This window comes from Phoxinus phoxinus (genome assembly GCF_949152265.1).
Source record: "Phoxinus phoxinus genome assembly, chromosome: 3".
NCBI lineage: Eukaryota > Metazoa > Chordata > Actinopteri > Cypriniformes > Leuciscidae > Phoxinus > Phoxinus phoxinus.
Window position 1 is genome coordinate 23,904 of NC_136878.1, and position 20,665 is coordinate 44,568.

The 20,665-nt window shown below is 42.4% G+C and overlaps 1 protein-coding gene across 3 annotated transcripts in view; it reads right to left on the bottom strand.

The window, feature by feature from the left end:
* Nucleotides 1–3,325: 3,325 nt before the first annotated feature.
* The window catches only part of tek (TEK tyrosine kinase, endothelial), a 77,176-nt gene continuing 59,836 nt past the window's right edge, over nucleotides 3,326–20,665 (bottom strand). For 2 of the 3 annotated variants that reach the window (XM_079608579.1, XM_079608578.1), the window contains exons 14-23: nucleotides 15,869–16,029; nucleotides 15,491–15,701; nucleotides 15,292–15,402; nucleotides 15,020–15,210; nucleotides 14,206–14,319; nucleotides 14,062–14,132; nucleotides 6,871–6,911; nucleotides 6,429–6,525; nucleotides 6,255–6,354; nucleotides 3,326–6,164 (exon numbers count right to left, since the gene is read on the bottom strand). In XM_079608579.1, coding sequence (XP_079464705.1) covers nucleotides 6,090–6,164; nucleotides 6,255–6,354; nucleotides 6,429–6,525; nucleotides 6,871–6,911; nucleotides 14,062–14,132; nucleotides 14,206–14,319; nucleotides 15,020–15,210; nucleotides 15,292–15,402; nucleotides 15,491–15,701; nucleotides 15,869–16,029 — 1,172 coding nt within the window. In that variant the 3' untranslated portion in view covers nucleotides 3,326–6,089. The remainder of the gene's footprint in view (nucleotides 6,165–6,254; nucleotides 6,355–6,428; nucleotides 6,526–6,870; nucleotides 6,912–14,061; nucleotides 14,133–14,205; nucleotides 14,320–15,019; nucleotides 15,211–15,291; nucleotides 15,403–15,490; nucleotides 15,702–15,868; nucleotides 16,030–20,665) is intronic. The other variant, XR_013797035.1, reaches the window with a different exon arrangement.

A 20,665-nucleotide genomic window follows, 5' to 3' on the forward strand; every position in this document is an offset into this window, starting at 1 on the left:
AAACGCTGTGCATCTTAATTCCCAACAGGATTAGAGCGCAGATCTCTTTCTGCTTTCTTTAATCTAAGATAAGCTAAAGTGTATATAACAGCCAGCCATCACCTCTGCTTTCAGAGCTCATGACAAACACACAACGCTCTTCTGTGGTCTTCATGTTCTCGCCATGACGCAGACTCGCGTAAATTTCACTGCTCAGCCATTTTCAGTTCTCAGTGGCATTGTTTTCTCCATCCAGCCGGTTTCCCTCTCAGGTGTGTGTCCCGCAGTGTGAGCGACCGCTACTCATCATGAGTGAGAAACACACGTCCTCCGGGCCGCCGCTGTGTGTGCAGCTCTTCTCCGCGCTGGCGCTGGTGTGTTTCGGCATCTACTGCATCGGCAAAGGAGTTTCCTTCGGCCTCTTCAACTGGTGGTACATCTTGGGCGCCGCGTGTCTGCTGGCCACAGCCTTCGCTGCCTTCCGCGTGTACGAGGTGTGTGTGATCCTGGCGCTGAGAGAAACGGAGGGAGACGCGTGTGTGACACTGCCCTGAGGCCTGAAGCTGATGACTGAACACATCTGTGAGGAGAAGCTGACTCTGATGAAGCTCATGGCATGTAAAACAACATCCTTTGTCAATTTTACAATAAAGCAAGTGACAATTCTGTGTCATATTGAACAGCGCTCATAATCGTTATTAAATCACAACACATCTAGGAAATGTCAGGGACCAAGAAGTGTAAGAAAAAATTTATTGTACAAAACTATGACATGAAAAAATCAATTAAGTTGTTTGTTCACCTATTTTAGGTGTTGAAATAAAAAAAATAAAAAATGTTCCCTTTCAGACGATTTACCAAAACTAGTGCAAAAAACCTTAGTGTTGTTTTTAGCATTGATTCGGGAAAAAGCAAACCTTACATGTGAATGCTGTTTGTTCTAGCTGGCAGATTTATTGGATGGCAGTTGTCAGATTGAAACGCTTCACTGGGATTAAAGAGACTGGAGGAAGTTTAATTATTTAATGTAAGATTCTCTGTTCATTAGGCCAAATGCCATTGTATCATTAAGTCAAGTCAAGTCACCTACATTTATATAGCGCTTTTAACAATATAGATGGTTTCAAAGCAGCTTTAAGGCCCTTTTACACGGGACGCGTTTCTACGCAAGAATAATTTGCGCAAAGGTTTTATTTTTTGATCAGCTGTTTGTGTAATGAGTGCTTCACACCGAATGCGAATCTGCTGCGGTGAAAAAACAACTTTTATTTTTTCCGCTTCAATATTGATTTTTTTTTTTACACTATTGCGGCGACAGAAAAGGCTTCAGCCAATCACATACAGTGGATTGTTTATTTGATTGCATGTAAACGTAGCCCTGATGATTTTAAGAGGACAGCTCACCTCAGCAGACTGCCAGACGCTGCTCCGGACCGAGCGGTTCCCTGAAGTTTGTGGTTTGTCCCGTCAGATGTGGTGCCACTGTCTGAAGGAGCTCCTCAAATTGTCCCACAGTCACCCGAAAGTAAGTGTGGGACCGGCCATGATAAAGTTTTAGCTCTTGTACCAGATTAGCATACTCCCCTTCAGACTCTCTGTTCTTTAAGATTCAGTGCACCCAAAACCTTCTTTTCTGTCTTTTAAAGAAAATGATAAGCTCGTCTTCACTTGATGATAATGATGAAGTATCCATGTTTTCTCAGCTGTCGGCGCGAAAGTTTTGGAATGTTGAAGTTCTGACCGTCGCAAATTCCGTTACGGCTGATGTGAATGGTTTTACGCAAACTATTCGCTTTTTCGTTTCGCTTTTTTGTTACGCGTCCGGTGTGAAAGGGCCTTTACAGTGATAATAGGAATTTACAGTAACAGAAAGTGTTTTGGCTTTACAGCAGCTCTAGAATAAAGTTATTTTCCAGCTAAAGTTAGTTTTGATTGATTCACTTCCGTTGCAAAGATCATTAGTTATTAACTTAGGGGCCACTAACACGACACCGTTCTAACAGAAAACCCTTAATGCGATCCGGCCGCTTACTCGCACAACAGCAGTGCCTGGTGTCTCGAGAACGCAAACTTTGAAATAGGTTCCATGAAATTTGTAAAAAAAAAAAAAAAAAAAAAAGGTTATCTGTTCAAACTTCAAAAACGCAAACCTGTGAGAATGCTGACGGCATGCACATGCGTATTACGTGTTTAGTCTATAGGTATGTACGTTTTAATGTATATGTGCACAGGCGTGTAGTCTTTCTTTACAAATTGACCTCAACAAATGACTTGTCTTGCCTTGTAAAAATGTATAATACAGAATTATTTAAGGAATTATTTAATTTAAAAAATAAAGAAAAAAAATTATCGCTTCCGCCTAGCCATGTGAACTGGAATTATCCTGACAATGTTTTATCTGTGCAGAGGTAAAGGGAAGGGAGGGAAGCCTTAACCGGGGAGAGACTAGTGACACTTCAGGACTGTGTTGTCGTCGTGTCCTGGCGCTGGTCCTTCATCAGATCTGGATCCGGTGGACTGCGGTAAATCTCGGGATAAACAGAGAGACTAATATTAGCGTAGACGCCATTCTTCTTATGATGTAACGAGTACATCAGGATTTACGGGAAGTGTTCCCGGTCCCGGCTGTTCTAAACTATGCAGCCTAACATTGAGTTATAGAAGTCTATAATGTGTTATATGTACGCTAGGTCAAAGAGATGTGTTTTCAGTCTAGATTTAAACTGACAGTGTGTCTGCTTCCCAGTAGCGGTTCTACATTGAATTACACCCTGGGCGAGACCCCCTTCGAGCGCCCCCCCCAACACAAAAAAAACCACAATAAAATTACAAATCCTTCATTTGAAAAACACAGTTAAGAGAATCCAGTTATTTAACTATTGTCATATTAATCAAACTTTCAGGGAGGAACCATTAGCTCATTGGTTACTGCCTCGAATTATGGCACACTTTTAGTTATGACTTGTTAAACTATACTTTGTTTCAAAATAGAGTTTTTAAAAGTGAAAGTGGCCGAGGGCTACTCCTGTAACACAATACTTAAATCTCTTAAATAATATCTCATATCAACAACTATCCAAACTGTTTTAGACCTAAAATAGTTTTTGTAGGCCTATGTCACCCTTAAATGTCAGAGAAAAGAACAGGATCAGAGTTTTTTTTATAGAAAAATGTACTTTGCATATTATAGGCTACTGTAAAAACATAATTATAGGTGATTTTAGTTGATCATTACTAGAGATGAAATGGCATGAAAATTTCATTTCGTGATTATAGTGACCAAAATGATCACGGTTATCACAGAATCTTGTTCAAAAAGTACTAATACTACACAATGAAATCAATTCACCAAGTTTTATGTTGAAAACCAGCAAATAACATAAAATTAGCATCAATATGCACTTTTTGTTTACATAAACATTAAAATAATAACATTAAAGATGATGGCCAGATTTTAAAGGAGTGTCTTTTACGTTATCTACTAACATGTACACGTTCAAATAACATTTTGACAAAAAAGGTTCTATAAAAAGATAAACTTCACATATTTCAGCCTTTAAATAATTTTTATAAAAGAGAATGAGCCAAAGATAAATTACTGACATTTACAATGCACATTAGCTTATCTTTTATTATTAATAGTAAAATTCGGTCCGATTTTCCCATGCCGTCTGTCGTTGCTATGCAACCATGAACTGCGCTCTCCACAACGACAAAGAAGTTTTAGTAGATAATGGATTTCCACCACCGAAAAACGCTTGCTGTAGCTCTGCTACAAGATTTATTTACGGAGAAGAGAAAAACACCCACGGTGTTTGGGTGCACCCCCATACTGAAAGGATAAAAAAAATTCATCTCGCTGCCCCTGGAAAAAATTAGCGCTTCGCTTCAATTATGAGCGCGCTTCCCGTGCGTCTACATTTCAAATAACAAACTCGAGCGCGCAAAAGACGCGATATGTGAACGGCCCCAATTGGCAAGCTACCTCCAATCAGGCCACGAGCTACTGGTAGCTCGCGAGCGACGTGTTGGAGACCCCCTTGACATAAAACGGTTTGCCCGTGCCATAAAACCGCTAATCTACCGTCAGCAGTCGATTTTGATATTCTAGGTATTATTAACTGGCCGGAATTTTGAGATCGCAATAGACGTGAAGAACTATTATGTGTTAAGAGCTCGCTCAAGTACTGCGGAGATAAACCATTTAGTGCTTTGCAAGTAATCAGCAATATTATTATTTTTTTACAATGTTTAATAGGAGGCAAATGCAGTGTTGACAGCTGTAGTTTGTTTATTAAGCGTGCAGGGCAACCACCCATAAGAGCATTACAATAATCTAGCCTGGAGCGTCATTGTCATTGAGAGAATAGGACCTAATTTATTAAGTGATTTATTATCATTAAGGCATGTCTTTTCTCCAGAGCTGCTTCGAAACGATCTGTATTGTGAAACGCACTTTACAAATAAACGTGAGCTGACACTGATTTGCACTCAGATGGCATGTCTTCAGTCAGAAAATACACACAAACTGGCTTTGGTAAAATAAAAAAATAAAAATAATATATATAATTATTGTGATGTGGGATGTAAATAAAACCAAAGAGGTAAATTAAAGATATTTGTGACCTATCAGTAGAAATTTTACCATGACAACTTTAGCCAGACAAAAGTTACTCCGTCATAGAGACTAATGATGATGGACGTTTAAAACAGTGGCGTGGCCAATTCATTTCCTCATTTATTCACACAGCTAATGTTTGTCTGCTCTTTAAAATGATATCCAACCACTTTCTGCAGCTGTACACATAATTACACACTGAAATCATGTTTGATTGTTCTAAATCTGTAATCCTGGATTGTCTTTTGTGTGCTAAAAAGTGGTTATATACATTACTTATTTTGGTCACAAAATTAGAAGCTTTTCCAGAGGTTTATTGGGCTTAAAGCTGCCGGATTGAAGTCTTCAGTATGTACATTCAGAAACAGAAGGGCTCGCAGTATCAAACAACAGGGATATAAAACAATGAAATATACAAATGTTACATATCTGTCAGCATCTGCACTCAACATCTCACACACCAATAAACACTTCACCACGAACAGAAATATGATACACACAGTGGCCCTCATTTATCAATCTTGCGTGGAAACGGGCGTATATGTTGGCGTGAGATTATGCTTACACTCCTCTCACCGCCTGATTTATGAAACTGTCCGTACCTTTGAAATTCAGGTGTACGCAACACCTGCCCTTGATAAATGCCGCGGCTGAAAACGATCGTCATTAGATTAACACGCCCCTATATATTCACGTCTCCGCCTCCCCCACGCCCTCATTTTACGCCATGGACACGCGGAAGACGGCAAAGAGGAGAAACTTCTCCGGTGGAAATCCAGTTTAAATCGCTGGTTGGTTGAGCAGATTACCTATCACAACAATGCATTATTTTACAGCACGTGTTTGAAACTATTAGTGTTGAATTTCGCATGACGTCACATGTAATGGGGTGTACAATAGTGATGATGATGTGAATAATTGCATGACAATTTGTAATATTCTTCTTATTAGTATTATGATTTTGATTATTAATGACGCTTATTGTTATTTAGAAGAAGAATGTCGTTGTTATTATTATTTGTATTATTATTATTTAAAAGAAGAAGAATGTCATTTTAATTATTTTGTCAGTCTGAATTATTTTTTGGTCATTGAAAGCCTTTCATTCCTGAACCCAGTCCGTGCGCACCTGCCGGGCTTAACTCACTAAAATAAACACTGAAGTTTATCATTTCTATGTTGTTGTTTTTTTACAGTGGGTCATAATATATCATATCTTTAGTTTGTCAGTGCGTTTTGTGGTGTTAGGAATTGTTTTTCTGCGCATTTCAGCACTAACTCAAAACGTGCGTACATGTACACCACCGCCTGAGCTGGCGTAGGATTTGAGCGTGCCGTACGCCAACGTCCATATTGATAAATCGCAAAGTCACCGTGGTTTTGGGTGTACGCTGGAAATTTGGTGTACGCACTTTTCATAAATGAGGGCCAGTGTGTGTAAACCTCTAGTCTGTGAATCAAAGGATGATATTAAGCGTATGAAGCTCTGAGGTCAGCCAGCCTCCTCCGCAGAACAGTCAATGCCGGCGTAGGTGAACTTCTCATAGAGCGTCGTGTTGACGTACGTCTGGACAGAATGAGAGGAGAAGGTCATCAGTAACACAACATGTAATGATGCTCTTCATCAGAACTGGAAGAGTAATAATCCCCATGATACCTTCCTCTCCTCCAGCATACGATTGAGTGACATCAGGATCTGAGCGAATGACGGTCTCTCATACGGCTTCTCCTTCCAGCACTGTTTCATCAGCTCATACCTGTAGAGCGAGACAGAAAGTGTTCATTCCTGTTGCTCTCGCACATGTGTGGCTGACCGGCGCTTCACACTTACACCTCGTCATCGCAGTTGAGTGGCTTCTCCAGCCGGAAGCCCAGGGGGAGTTTCTCGTAGAGCTCAGCGCACGTCAGACCACAGTATGGTGTTCCTCCTGCCAATCAAGAGCCAATCACATGTCAGCAGGAACACCGAATTCCAATACGGTAGGTGTGTCCCAAATGATGCGCTACCCATCTAGTGTGTGAGTTTTATAGGGTTATTTAGTCATTCAGTATCCGTCTGATAGCATGTCTTCATACGCTAGGTTTAATTAAACCTGCGATCAATGAGTGCATGAAGTGTCCAATTAACTTGATTCATCATCCAGGTTTTTGAAGTGCTTTTTAGAATTTCCTCATTACTCACACTATTTATGTAAACCAGTGCATAAGCACATGAATTGGGGCGCATCTACAGTAATATTGAGAATATTGAGTAACATGCAGTGAAAACAAACCTAAGCTGACCACCTCCCAGAGCAGCACGCCGTACGACCACCTGCGCAGACACAACACGTTACACTCAGCGCAGACACACACAGCGCAGACACACACAGCGCAGACACACACAGCGCAGACACAACACGTTACACTCAGCGCAGACACACACAGCGCAGACACACACAGCGCAGACACACACAGCGCAGACACAACACGTTACACTCAGCGCAGACACACACAGCGCAGACACAAAACGTTACACTCAGCGCAGACACAACACAGTGCAGACACAACACGTTACACTCAGCGCAGACACACACAGCGCAGACACAACACACGTTACTCTCAAGCAGACACAACACACGTTACTCTCACGCAGACACAACACACGTTACTCTCACGCAGACACAACACACGTTACTCTCACACAGACACAACACACGTTACTCTCACACAGACACAACACACGTTACTCTCACACAGACACAACACACGTTACTCTCACGCAGACACAACACACGTTACTCTCACACAGACACAACACACGTTACTCTCACACAGACACAACACACGTTACTCTCACACAGACACAACACACGTTACTCTCAGCGCAGACACACACAGCGCAGACACACACAGCGCAGACACAACACACGTTACTCTCACACAGACACAACACACGTTACTCTCACACAGACACAACACACGTTACTCTCACGCAGACACAACACACGTTACTCTCACGCAGACACAACACACGTTACTCTCACACAGACACAACACACGTTACTCTCACACAGACACAACACACGTTACTCTCACACAGACACAACACACGTTACTCTCAGCGCAGACACACACAGCGCAGACACACACAGCGCAGACACACACAGCGCAGACACAACACACGTTACTCTCACACAGACACAACACACGTTACTCTCACGCAGACACAACACACGTTACTCTCAAGCAACACGTTACCCTCACACAGACACAACACACGTTACTCTCACGCAGACACAACACACGTTACTCTCAGCGCAGACACAACACACGTTACCCTCACGCAGACACAACACACGTTACTCTCAAGCAATACGTTTCCCTCACACAGACACAACACACGTTACTCTCACGCAGACACAACACACGTTACTCTCAGCGCAGACACAACACACGTTACTCTCACACAGACACAACAAACGTTACTCTCAAGCAATACGTTACCCTCACACAGACACAACACACGTTACTCTCACACAGACACAACACACGTTACTCTCACACAGACACAACACACGTTACCCTCACGCAGACACAACACACGTTACTCTCAAGCAATACGTTTCCCTCACACAGACACAACACACGTTACTCTCACGCAGACACAACACACGTTACTCTCAGCGCAGACACAACACACGTTACTCTCACACAGACACAACAAACGTTACTCTCAAGCAATACGTTACCCTCACACAGACACAACACACGTTACTCTCACACAGACACAACACACGTTACTCTCACGCAGACACAACACACGTTACTCTCAGCGCAGACACAACACACGTTACCCTCACACAGACACAACACACGTTACTCTCACACAGACACAACACACGTTACTCTCAGCGCAGACACAACACACGTTACTCTCAGCGCAGACACAACACACGTTACTCTCACGCAGACACAACACACGTTACTCTCAAGCAATACGTTACCCTCACACAGACACAACACACGTTACTCTCACGCAGACACAACACACGTTACTCTCACACAGACACAACACACGTTACCCTCACACAGACACAACACACGTTACTCTCACGCAGACACAACACACGTTACTCTCACGCAGACACAACACACGTTACTCTCACGCAGACACAACACACGTTACTCTCAAGCAATACGTTACCCTCACACAGACACAACACACGTTACCCTCACACAGACACAACACACGTTACTCTCACGCAGACACAACACACGTTACCCTCACACAGACACAACACACGTTACTCTCACGCAGACACAACACACGTTACTCTCACGCAGACACAACACACGTTACTCTCACGCAGACACAACACACGTTACTCTCAAGCAATACGTTACCCTCACACAGACACAACACACGTTACTCTCACGCAGACACAACACACGTTACCCTCACACAGACACAACACACGTTACTCTCACGCAGACACAACACACGTTACTCTCAAGCAATACGTTACCCTCACACAGACACAACACACGTTACTCTCACGCAGACACAACACACGTTACCCTCACACAGACACAACACACGTTACTCTCACGCAGACACAACACACGTTACTCTCAAGCAATACGTTACCCTCACACAGACACAACACACGTTACTCTCACGCAGACACAACACACGTTACCCTCACACAGACACAACACACGTTACTCTCACACAGACACAACACACGTTACCCTCACGCAGACACAACACACGTTACTCTCACGCAGACACAACACACGTTACTCTCAGCGCAGACACAACACACGTTTCCCTCACACAGACACAACACACGTTACTCTCACGCAGACACAACACACGTTACTCTCAGCGCAGACACAACACACGTTACTCTCACACAGACACAACAAACGTTACTCTCAAGCAATACGTTACCCTCACACAGACACAACACACGTTACTCTCACACAGACACAACACACGTTACTCTCACACAGACACAACACACGTTACTTTCACGCAGACACAACACACGTTACTCTCACGCAGACACAACACACGTTACTCTCAGCGCAGACACAACACACGTTACCCTCACACAGACACAACACACGTTACTCTCACACAGACACAACACACGTTACTCTCAGCGCAGACACAACACACGTTACTCTCAGCGCAGACACAACACACGTTACTCTCACGCAGACACAACACACGTTACTCTCAAGCAATACGTTACCCTCACACAGACACAACACACGTTACTCTCACGCAGACACAACACACGTTACTCTCACACAGACACAACACACGTTACCCTCACACAGACACAACACACGTTACTCTCACGCAGACACAACACACGTTACTCTCACGCAGACACAACACACGTTACTCTCACGCAGACACAACACACGTTACTCTCAAGCAATACGTTACCCTCACACAGACACAACACACGTTACTCTCACGCAGACACAACACACGTTACCCTCACACAGACACAACACACGTTACTCTCACGCAGACACAACACACGTTACTCTCACGCAGACACAACACACGTTACTCTCACGCAGACACAACACACGTTACTCTCAAGCAATACGTTACCCTCACACAGACACAACACACGTTACTCTCACGCAGACACAACACACGTTACCCTCACACAGACACAACACACGTTACTCTCACGCAGACACAACACACGTTACTCTCAAGCAATACGTTACCCTCACACAGACACAACACACGTTACTCTCACGCAGACACAACACACGTTACCCTCACACAGACACAACACACGTTACTCTCACACAGACACAACACACGTTACCCTCACACAGACACAACACACGTTACTCTCACACAGACACAACACACGTTACTCTCACACAGACACAACACACGTTACTCTCACACAGACACAACACACGTTACCCTCACACAGACACAACACACGTTACTCTCACACAGACACAACACACGTTACTCTCAGCGCAGACACAACACACGTTACAACACACGTTACTCTCACACAGACACAACACACGTTACTCTCAGCGCAGACACAACACACGTTACTCTCAGCGCAGACACAACACACGTTACAACACACGTTACTCTCACACAGACACAACACACGTTACTCTCAGCGCAGACACAACACACGTTACAACACACGTTACTCTCAGCGCAGACACAACACACGTTACTCTCACGCAGACACAACACACGTTACTCTCACGCAGACACAACACACGTTACTCTCAAGCAACACGTTACCCTCACACAGACACAACACACGTTACTCTCAGCGCAGACACAACACACGTTACTCTCAGCGCAGACACAACACACGTTACTCTCAGCGCAGACATAACACACGTTACTCTCAGCGCAGACACAACACACGTTACTCTCAGCGCAGACACAACACACGTTAATCACAGCGCAGACACAACACACGTTACTCTCAGCGCAGACACGACACACTTTACTCTCACGCAGACACAACACACGTTACTCTCACGTAGACACAACACACGTTACTCTCACGCAGACACAACACACGTTACTCTCACGCAGACACAACACACGTTACTCTCAGCGCAGACACAACACACGTTACTCTCACGCAGACACAACACACGTTACTCTCACGCAGACACAACACACGTTACTCTCACGCAGACACAACACACGTTACTCTCACGCAGACACAACACACGTTACTCTCAGCGCAGACACAACACACTTTACTCTCACGCAGACACAACACACGTTACTCTCACGTAGACACAACACACGTTACTCTCACGCAGACACAACACACGTTACTCTCACGCAGACACGACACACTTTACTCTCACGCAGACACAACACACGTTACTCTCACGTAGACACAACACACGTTACTCTCACGCAGACACAACACACGTTACTCTCACGCAGACACAACACACGTTACTCTCACGCAGACACAACACACGTTACTCTCAAGCAATACGTTACCCTCACACAGACACAACACACGTTACTCTCAGCGCAGACACAACACACGTTACTCTCACGCAGACACAACACACGTTACTCTCACACAGACACAACACACGTTACCCTCACACAGACACAACACACGTTACTCTCAGCGCAGACACAACACACGTTACCCTCACACAGACACAACACACGTTACCCTCAAACAGACACAACACACGTTACTCTCACACAGACACAACACACGTTACCCTCACACAGACACAACACACGTTACTCTCAGCGCAGACACAACACACGTTACTCTCACGCAGACACAACACACGTTACTCTCAGCGCAGACACAACACACGTTACTCTCAGCGCAGACACAACACACGTTACCCTCACACAGACACAACACACGTTACTCTCACACAGACACAACACACGTTACCCTCACACAGACACAACACACGTTACAACACACGTTACTCTCAGCGCAGACACAACACACGTTACCCTCACACAGACACAACACACGTTACTCTCAGCGCAGACACAACACACGTTACTCTCACGCAGACACAACACACGTTACTCTCAGCGCAGACACAACACACGTTACCCTCACACAGACACAACACACGTTACTCTCACACAGACACAACACACGTTACCCTCACACAGACACAACACACGTTACTCTCACACAGACACAACACACGTTACCCTCACACAGACACAACACACGTTACTCTCACACAGACACAACACACGTTACCCTCACACAGACACAACACACGTTACTCTCAGCGCAGACACAACACACGTTACTCTCACACAGACACAACACACGTTACTCTCACACAGACACAACACACGTTACCCTCACACAGACACAACACACGTTACTCTCACACAGACACAACACACGTTACCCTCACACAGACACAACACACGTTACTCTCACACAGACACAATACACGTTACCCTCACACAGACACAACACACGTTACTCTCACACAGACACAACACACGTTACTCTCAGCGCAGACACAACACACGTTACTCTCAGCGCAGACACAACACACGTTACCCTCACACAGACACAACACACGTTACTCTCAGCGCAGACACAACACACGTTACTCTCAGCGCAGACACAACACACGTTACTCTCAGCGCAGACACAACACACGTTACTCTCAGCGCAGACACAATACACGTTACCCTCACGCAGACACAACACACGTTACTCTCAGCGCAGACACAACACACGTTACTCTCAGCGCAGACACAACACACGTTACTCTCAGTGCAGACACAACACATGTTACTCTCACGCAGACACAACACACGTTACTCTCACGCAGACACAACACACGTTACTCTCACGCAGACACAACACACGTTACTCTCAAGCAACACGTTACCCTCACACAGACACAACACACGTTACTCTCAGCGCAGACACAACACACGTTACTCTCACGCAGACACAACACACGTTACTCTCAGCGCAGACACAACACACGTTACTCTCAGCGCAGACACAAGACACGTTACTCTCAGCGCAGACATAACACACGTTACTCTCACGCAGACACAACACACGTTACCCTCACGCAGACACAACACACGTTACTCTCACGCAGACACAACACACGTTACTCTCAGCGCAGACACAACACACGTTACTCTCACGCAGACACAACACACGTTACTCTCAGCGCAGACACAACACACGTTACTCTCACGCAGACACAACACACGTTACTCTCACGCAGACACAACACACGTTACTCTCACACAGACACAACACACGTTACTCTCACGCAGACACAACACACGTTACTCTCAGCGCAGACACAACACACGTTACTCTCACGCAGACACAACACACGTTACTCTCAGCGCAGACACAACACACGTTACTCTCACGCAGACACAACACACGTTACTCTCAGCGCAGACACAACACACGGTAATCACAGCGCAGACACAACACACGTTACTCTCACGCAGACACAACACACGTTACTCTCACGCAGACACAACAAACGTTACTCTCAGCGCAGACACAACACACGTTACTCTCACGCAGACACAACACACGTTACCCTCACACAGACACAACACACGTTACTCTCACGCAGACACAACACACGTTACTCTCACACAGACACAACACACGTTACTCTCACGCAGACACAACACACGTTACTCTCAGCGCAGACACAACACACGTTACTCTCACACAGACACAACACACGTTACTCTCAGCGCAGACACAACACACGTTAATCACAGCGCAGACACAACACACGTTACTCTCACGCAGACACAACACACGTTACTCTCACACAGACACAACACACGTTACTCTCACGCAGACACAACACACGTTACTCTCAGCGCAGACACAACACATGTTAATCACAGCGCAGACGCACACATTAGACTGGAAGACTCTTACACGTCACTGTTGGTGGTGTAAACACTGTAGTTGAGAGATTCGATGGCCATCCACCTCACTGGCAGACGGCCCTGCGGAGAAACACACACGTTAAAACACACATTCATGCATGCATTACAAGAGCAGCGGCCTTCAGATCTTTACCATGGTCTTCTTCACGTAAACCTCCTGACCTCTGGACAGGCCGAAATCAGCGATCTTTGCCATAAGGTTCTCTCCAACCAGGATGTTTCTGGCTGCTAGATCTCTGTGAATAAACTGCAAAAGAAAAAATTTCAGAAATGTTAATTAAATGTGCAGCGGTGCCAACTTGGAACCAGCAAGGTAATGTGACTAACCAAATGAATGCACATAGTCAAGTCACCTACATTAATACAGCGCTTTTTACAGTACAGATTGTTTCAAAGCACCCTTACAGTGGTAATAGGAAATGAATACAATGATTGTTTTAGTTGTACAGCAGATCTACAAGAAAGTCATTGTCCAGTCCAAAAAACTCCAACTAATTTTCTCCTCCAACTTCAAAATCCGAAGTCGTTGTTTTACCTTTTGTTTTATTTTTATTTTTCATATAAGGGCGTTTGACTTAGTCTTTGCATGTTTGCTTTGTAAACACTAGGTCTGTACTTCCGCCTATGTCACGCGTGACCTTTCAACATGATTACATAATGCGTGAAGTCGTGGTGGTGCAAGATGAGCATTTGTGGTTAAAAAGTATATAAATGTTTATTTTGTTATAAAATGGCTGATGGTTTGTCTAGATAAGTCTCTTATTCCTGAGCTGAGATTGTGTAGAGCCTTTGAAGCTGCACTGAAACTGCAATTTGGACCTTCAACCCGTTGGACCCCATTAAAGTCCACTATATGGAGAAAAATCCTGGAATGTTTCTAGGGAACTAATCCTGGAACTAATCCTATTGCAGAGAGACTATTAGGACAGCGTGTTTCCTGTGCTCACCTGTTTCTGGCTCAGGTAGTCCATGCCTCGCGCCACGTCCGCAGCGAAGTGCAGGAGCTGCTGCGAGGAGAGCGTGGACGCGGTGCTGTTAGCGATGGCGAAGGCCGGGTCCGTCTCTAACACACGGCTCTTACGCAGGAAGTCCAGCAGGTTTCCGTGAGGAGCGTATTCAATGGCCAGATACAGGTAACCTGCAGCACAAGCAAACAGTGAAAAGGAGCTCTGTTATGCAGTAGTGCCCTATCGAGAATATCATCTGCTTGAGCGCACACCTCTGTGTTCACACGCTCCCAGGAGGTTAATGATGTTCGGATGGTGACCCAGCTTACACAAGACCTCCAGTTCACCCGCAAAGTCTCTGTGGTCGTCCTTGGATGCATATTCTATTGAGCAGACAGAGAATAAGACGTCATGAGAAAAACTGTGCAAATGCTATCACATATAATGACTCTGATGACGCATTATTCTCGCCTTTCATTCTCTTGATGGCCGCATCCATCCTCAGCCCGTCTTTCTTAATGCGAGCTTTCAACACCTGTCCAAAGTTTCCCTCTCCGATCACGTCCTGGAACTTTATGTCGCTCCAATCCAGGGCCGGATAGGCCACACACTGGCTGGAGTTGGGAACTTTCTTCGGCATGTTTAGAGGCAAGGAGCTAAACTGGACCACAGGGTCCTCTCTCTGTGCGCACGGGAAAGACAGATGTTTACAGACTCTGAAGCAGCTTATGAAGGTCTTCAGGATCACTGGAAACCCGGCTGTAAGGAGCAGGATTGAACAGCCCTGCTATACAGAGTAAGCTATGACTGAATTCAGTTAAATTCAGTTGTTTTCTATTGTGATCTCACCACTATGTTGTGAAAGGCCTGCACCATGCGTCTCTGGAAGGTGGCTCTCTTCAGCTGTAATACAATGCAGAAGGCCAGCAGGATGGTGATGCACGTCATGCCAGCGGAGCCCAGTATGGCGTAGAAGAGCATGTTTCCATGAGCCGTGAGTCCGTGCAGCTCTGAAACACAACAGACAGGATTACTGTCTAGAATACGGCTGTAAATCACATTCTATATTGCAGAATGTTACCTGTCAAGTGTTAAGTTATGTATCATGTTAACCCTCTGGGGTCGGCAATCACGCCGGCCTGATCTGCTCACTTTACAGTTTCTCAAACGCGTTTAGCCAGTGTAAAGACCTGAGGACTGGTGTGATGTAATTCCTGCAATATTCTTCAGATGATAGTATGCTGATTTAGTTATTGCTTTGACATGACTACTGAAGCTAAGGTCTGACTCTAGAGACACACCAAGATTCCTGACTTGATTTTTAGTTGTTTGACCTCTAGAGTGAAGGTATGCGTTCACCTTGAGAACTTCATCTTTGTTTCTAAACGCAATGACTTCAGTTTTGTCTTTGTTTAACTGAAGAAAGTTTTGGCACATCCAACTGTTGACTTCATCAATGCATTGGAACAGGGAGTCAATGGGGCTGTAATCGTTTGGCGATAGGGCTAAGTAGATCTGTGTGTCGTCTGCATAGCTGTGGTAAGAGATTTGGTTCTTTCTCATTATTTGGCTCATTGGGAGCATGTACAGGTTGAATAGGAGTGGCGCAAAAATTGAGCCTTGAGGGACTCCGCATGTCATGGATGTCCACTCAGACTTATGGTCTCCTATACTCACATAATAATCTCTCGCTTCTAAGTATGACCTGAACCATTTTAGGACTATCCCAGAAAGCCCCACCCAGTTTTCCAGCCTGTCAAGAAGTATGTTGTGATCGACAGTGTCAAAAGCAGCACTGAGGTCGAGTAGAACCAGCACTGATAATTTGCCTGTATCAGTATTTAAGCGAATATCGTTTTTTATCTTTATGAGCGCTGTGTAGACTGGAAGCTACAATACCAAGGTAAATTCCTTGTGTGTGCAACCATGACAATCTGGCGCTCAGGTCAGGAAGCAGACAGACTGGCTTAACCGACCGTCTGCTAGCGGCCTCACGTCACCAAGGTCAGATAAATCCCATCACATAGAGCCTCTTTCACCTAGATATCATCACATAGAGCCTCTTTCACCTAGATATCATCACAGAGAGCCTCTTTCACCTAGATATCATCATATAGAGCCTCTTTCACCTAGATATCATCACATAGAGACTCTTTCACCTAGATATCATCACATAGAGCCTCTTTCACCTAGATATCATCACAGAGAGCCTCTTTCACCTAGATATCATCACATAGAGCCTCTTTCACCTAGATATCATCATATAGAGACTCTTTCACCTAGATATCATCATATAGAGACTCTTTCACCGAGATATCATCATATAGAGACTCTTTCACCTAGATATCATCATATAGAGACTCTTTCACCTAGATATCATCATATAGAGACTCTTTCACCTAGATATCATCATATAGAGACTCTTTCACCTAGATATCATCATATAGAGACTCTTTCACCTAGATATCATCATATAGAGCCTCTTTCACCTAGATATCATCATATAGAGACTCTTTCACCTAGATATCATCATATAGAGACTCTTTCACCTAGATATCATCATATAGAGACTCTTTCACCTAGATATCATCACATAGAGCCTCTTTCACCTAGATATCATCATATAGAGACTCTTTCACCTAGATATCATCATATAGAGACTCTTTCCCCTAGATATCATCATATAGAGACTCTTTCACCTAGATATCATCATATAGAGCCTCTTTCACCTAGATATCATCACATAGAGCCTCTTTCACCTAGATATCATCACATAGAGCCTCTTTCACCTAGATATCATCATATAGAGACTCTTTCACCTAGATATCATCATATAGAGACTCTTTCACCTAGATATCATCATATAGAGCCTCTTTCACCTAGATATCATCATATAGAGACTCTTTCACCTAGATATCATCATATAGAGACTCTTTCACCTAGATATCATCATATAGAGCCTCTTTCATCTAGATATCATCATATAGAGCCTCTTTCACCTAGATATCATCATATAGAGACTCTTTCACCTAGATATCATCATATAGAGACTCTTTCACCTAGATATCATCATATAGAGCCTCTTTCATCTAGATTCATCATATAGAGCCTCTTTCACCTAGATATCATCATATAGAGACTCTTTCACCTAGATATCATCATATAGAGACTCTTTCATCTAGATATCATCATATAGAGCCTCTTTCACCTAGATATCATCATATAGAGACTCTTTCACCTAGATATCATCATATAGAGACTCTTTCATCTAGATATCATCATATAGAGCCTCTTTCACCTAGATATCATCATATAGAGTATGGCAAGCCGTTTTAACATTTAATCATTTAAGCCTACTAGTATCTATTTTCAAGCTACTAGTACTTATTTTTTAGATACTGGTATCTATTCCATTAAGTACTAGTACTTATTCATTAGATACTAGTACTTATTCATTAGATACTAGTGCTTATTCTTTAGATACTAGTGCTTATTATTTAGGTACTAGTACCTTTTTAAAGATACTAGTACTTATTCATTAGATACTAGTACTTATTCATTAGATACTAGTACTTATTCAATAGATACTAGTACTTATTCATTAGATACTAGTACTTATTCATTAGATACTAGTACTTATTCATTAGATACTAGTACTTATTCATTAGATACTAGTACTTATTTAATAGATACTAGTACTTATTCATTAGATACTAGTACTTATTTAAATAGTGACTAGTAACTATTTTTTTGTTACTAGTAAAAAAAAACTTTTTTTGCCATTGACTTCTATGGGATCTGTCATTTAGATATCAACTATTCACTTCTGACTAGTATCTATTCCAATTGTGACTAGTACATATATATTAGATACTAGTACTTATTCATTAGGTACTAGTACTTATTTTTTAGATACTAGTACATTTTAATAGATACTAGTACCTATTAAATAGATACTAGTACCTATTAAATAGATACTAGTACTTATTCATTAGATACTAGTACTTATTCTTTAGATACTAGTGCTTATTATTTAGATACTAGTGCTTATTATTTAGATACTAGTGCTTATTATTTAGATACTAGTACTTATTCATTAGATACTAGTACTTATTCATTAGATACTAGTACTTATTTAATAGATACTAGTGCCTATTTATTAGATACTAGTATTTATTCCAAATGTTACTAGTAAGATTTTAAATTTTACTAGTAAGATTTTTAATTGAACTCTACCGTGGCCGTTCTGACTAGTCATAACATAAGACTAGTAAAAAAGCAGTTGTGACTAGTAAAATAAGAATAGTTACTAGTATCTATTGAATAAGTACTAGTATCTAATGAATAAGTACTAGTATCTAATGAATAAGTACTAGTATCTAATTAATAGATACTAGTATCTAAATAATAAGCACTAGTATCTAAAGAATAAGTACTAGTATCTAATGAATAAGTACTAGTATCTATTTAATAGCTACTAGTATCTATTTAATAGGTACTAGTATCTATTAAAATGTACTAGTATCTAAAAAATAAGTACTAGTACCTAATGAATAAGTACTAGTATCTAATATATATGTACTAGTCACAATTGGAATAGATACTAGTCAGAAGTGAATAGTTGATATCTAAATGACAGATCCCATAGAAGTCAATGGCAAAAAAAATTTTTTTTTACTAGTAACAAAAAAATAGTGACTAGTCACTATTTAAATAAGTACTAGTATCTAATGAATAAGTACTAGTATCTATTAAATAAGTACTAGTATCTAATGAATAAGTACTAGTATCTAATGAATAAGTACTAGTATCTAATGAATAAGTACTAGTATCTTTAAAAAGGTACTAGTACCTAAAGAATAAGCACTAGTATCTAATGAATAGGCACTAGTACCTAAAGAATAAGCACTAGTATCTAATGAATAGGCACTAGTACCTAAAGAATAAGCACTAGTATCTAATGAATAAGTACTAGTACTTAATGGAATAGATACTAGTATCTAAAAAATAAGTACTAGTAGCATGAAAATAGATACTAGTAGGCTTAAATGATTAAATGTTAAAACGGCTTGCCATATATAGAGCCTCTTTCACCTAGATATCATCATATAGAGACTCTTTCACCTAGATATCATCATATAGAGCCTCTTTCACCTAGATATCATCATATAGAGCCTCTTTCACCTAGATATCATCATATAGAGACTCTTTCACCTAGATATCATCATATAGAGACTCTTTCACCTAGATATCATCATATAGAGCCTCTTTCACCTAGATATCATCATATAGAGACTCTTTCACCTAGATATCATCATATAGAGCCTCTTTCACCTAGATATCATCATATAGAGACTCTTTCATCTAGATATCATCATATAGAGCCTCTTTCACCTAGATATCATCATATAGAGCCTCTTTCACCTAGATATCATCATATAGAGCCTCTTTCACCTAGATATCATCACATAGAGCCTCTTTCACCTAGATATCATCATATAGAGACTCTTTCACCTAGATATCATCATATAGAGACTCTTTCACCTAGATATCATCACATAGAGACTCTTTCACCTAGATATCATCATATAGAGCCTCTTTCACCTAGATATCATCATATAGAGACTCTTTCACCTAGATATCATC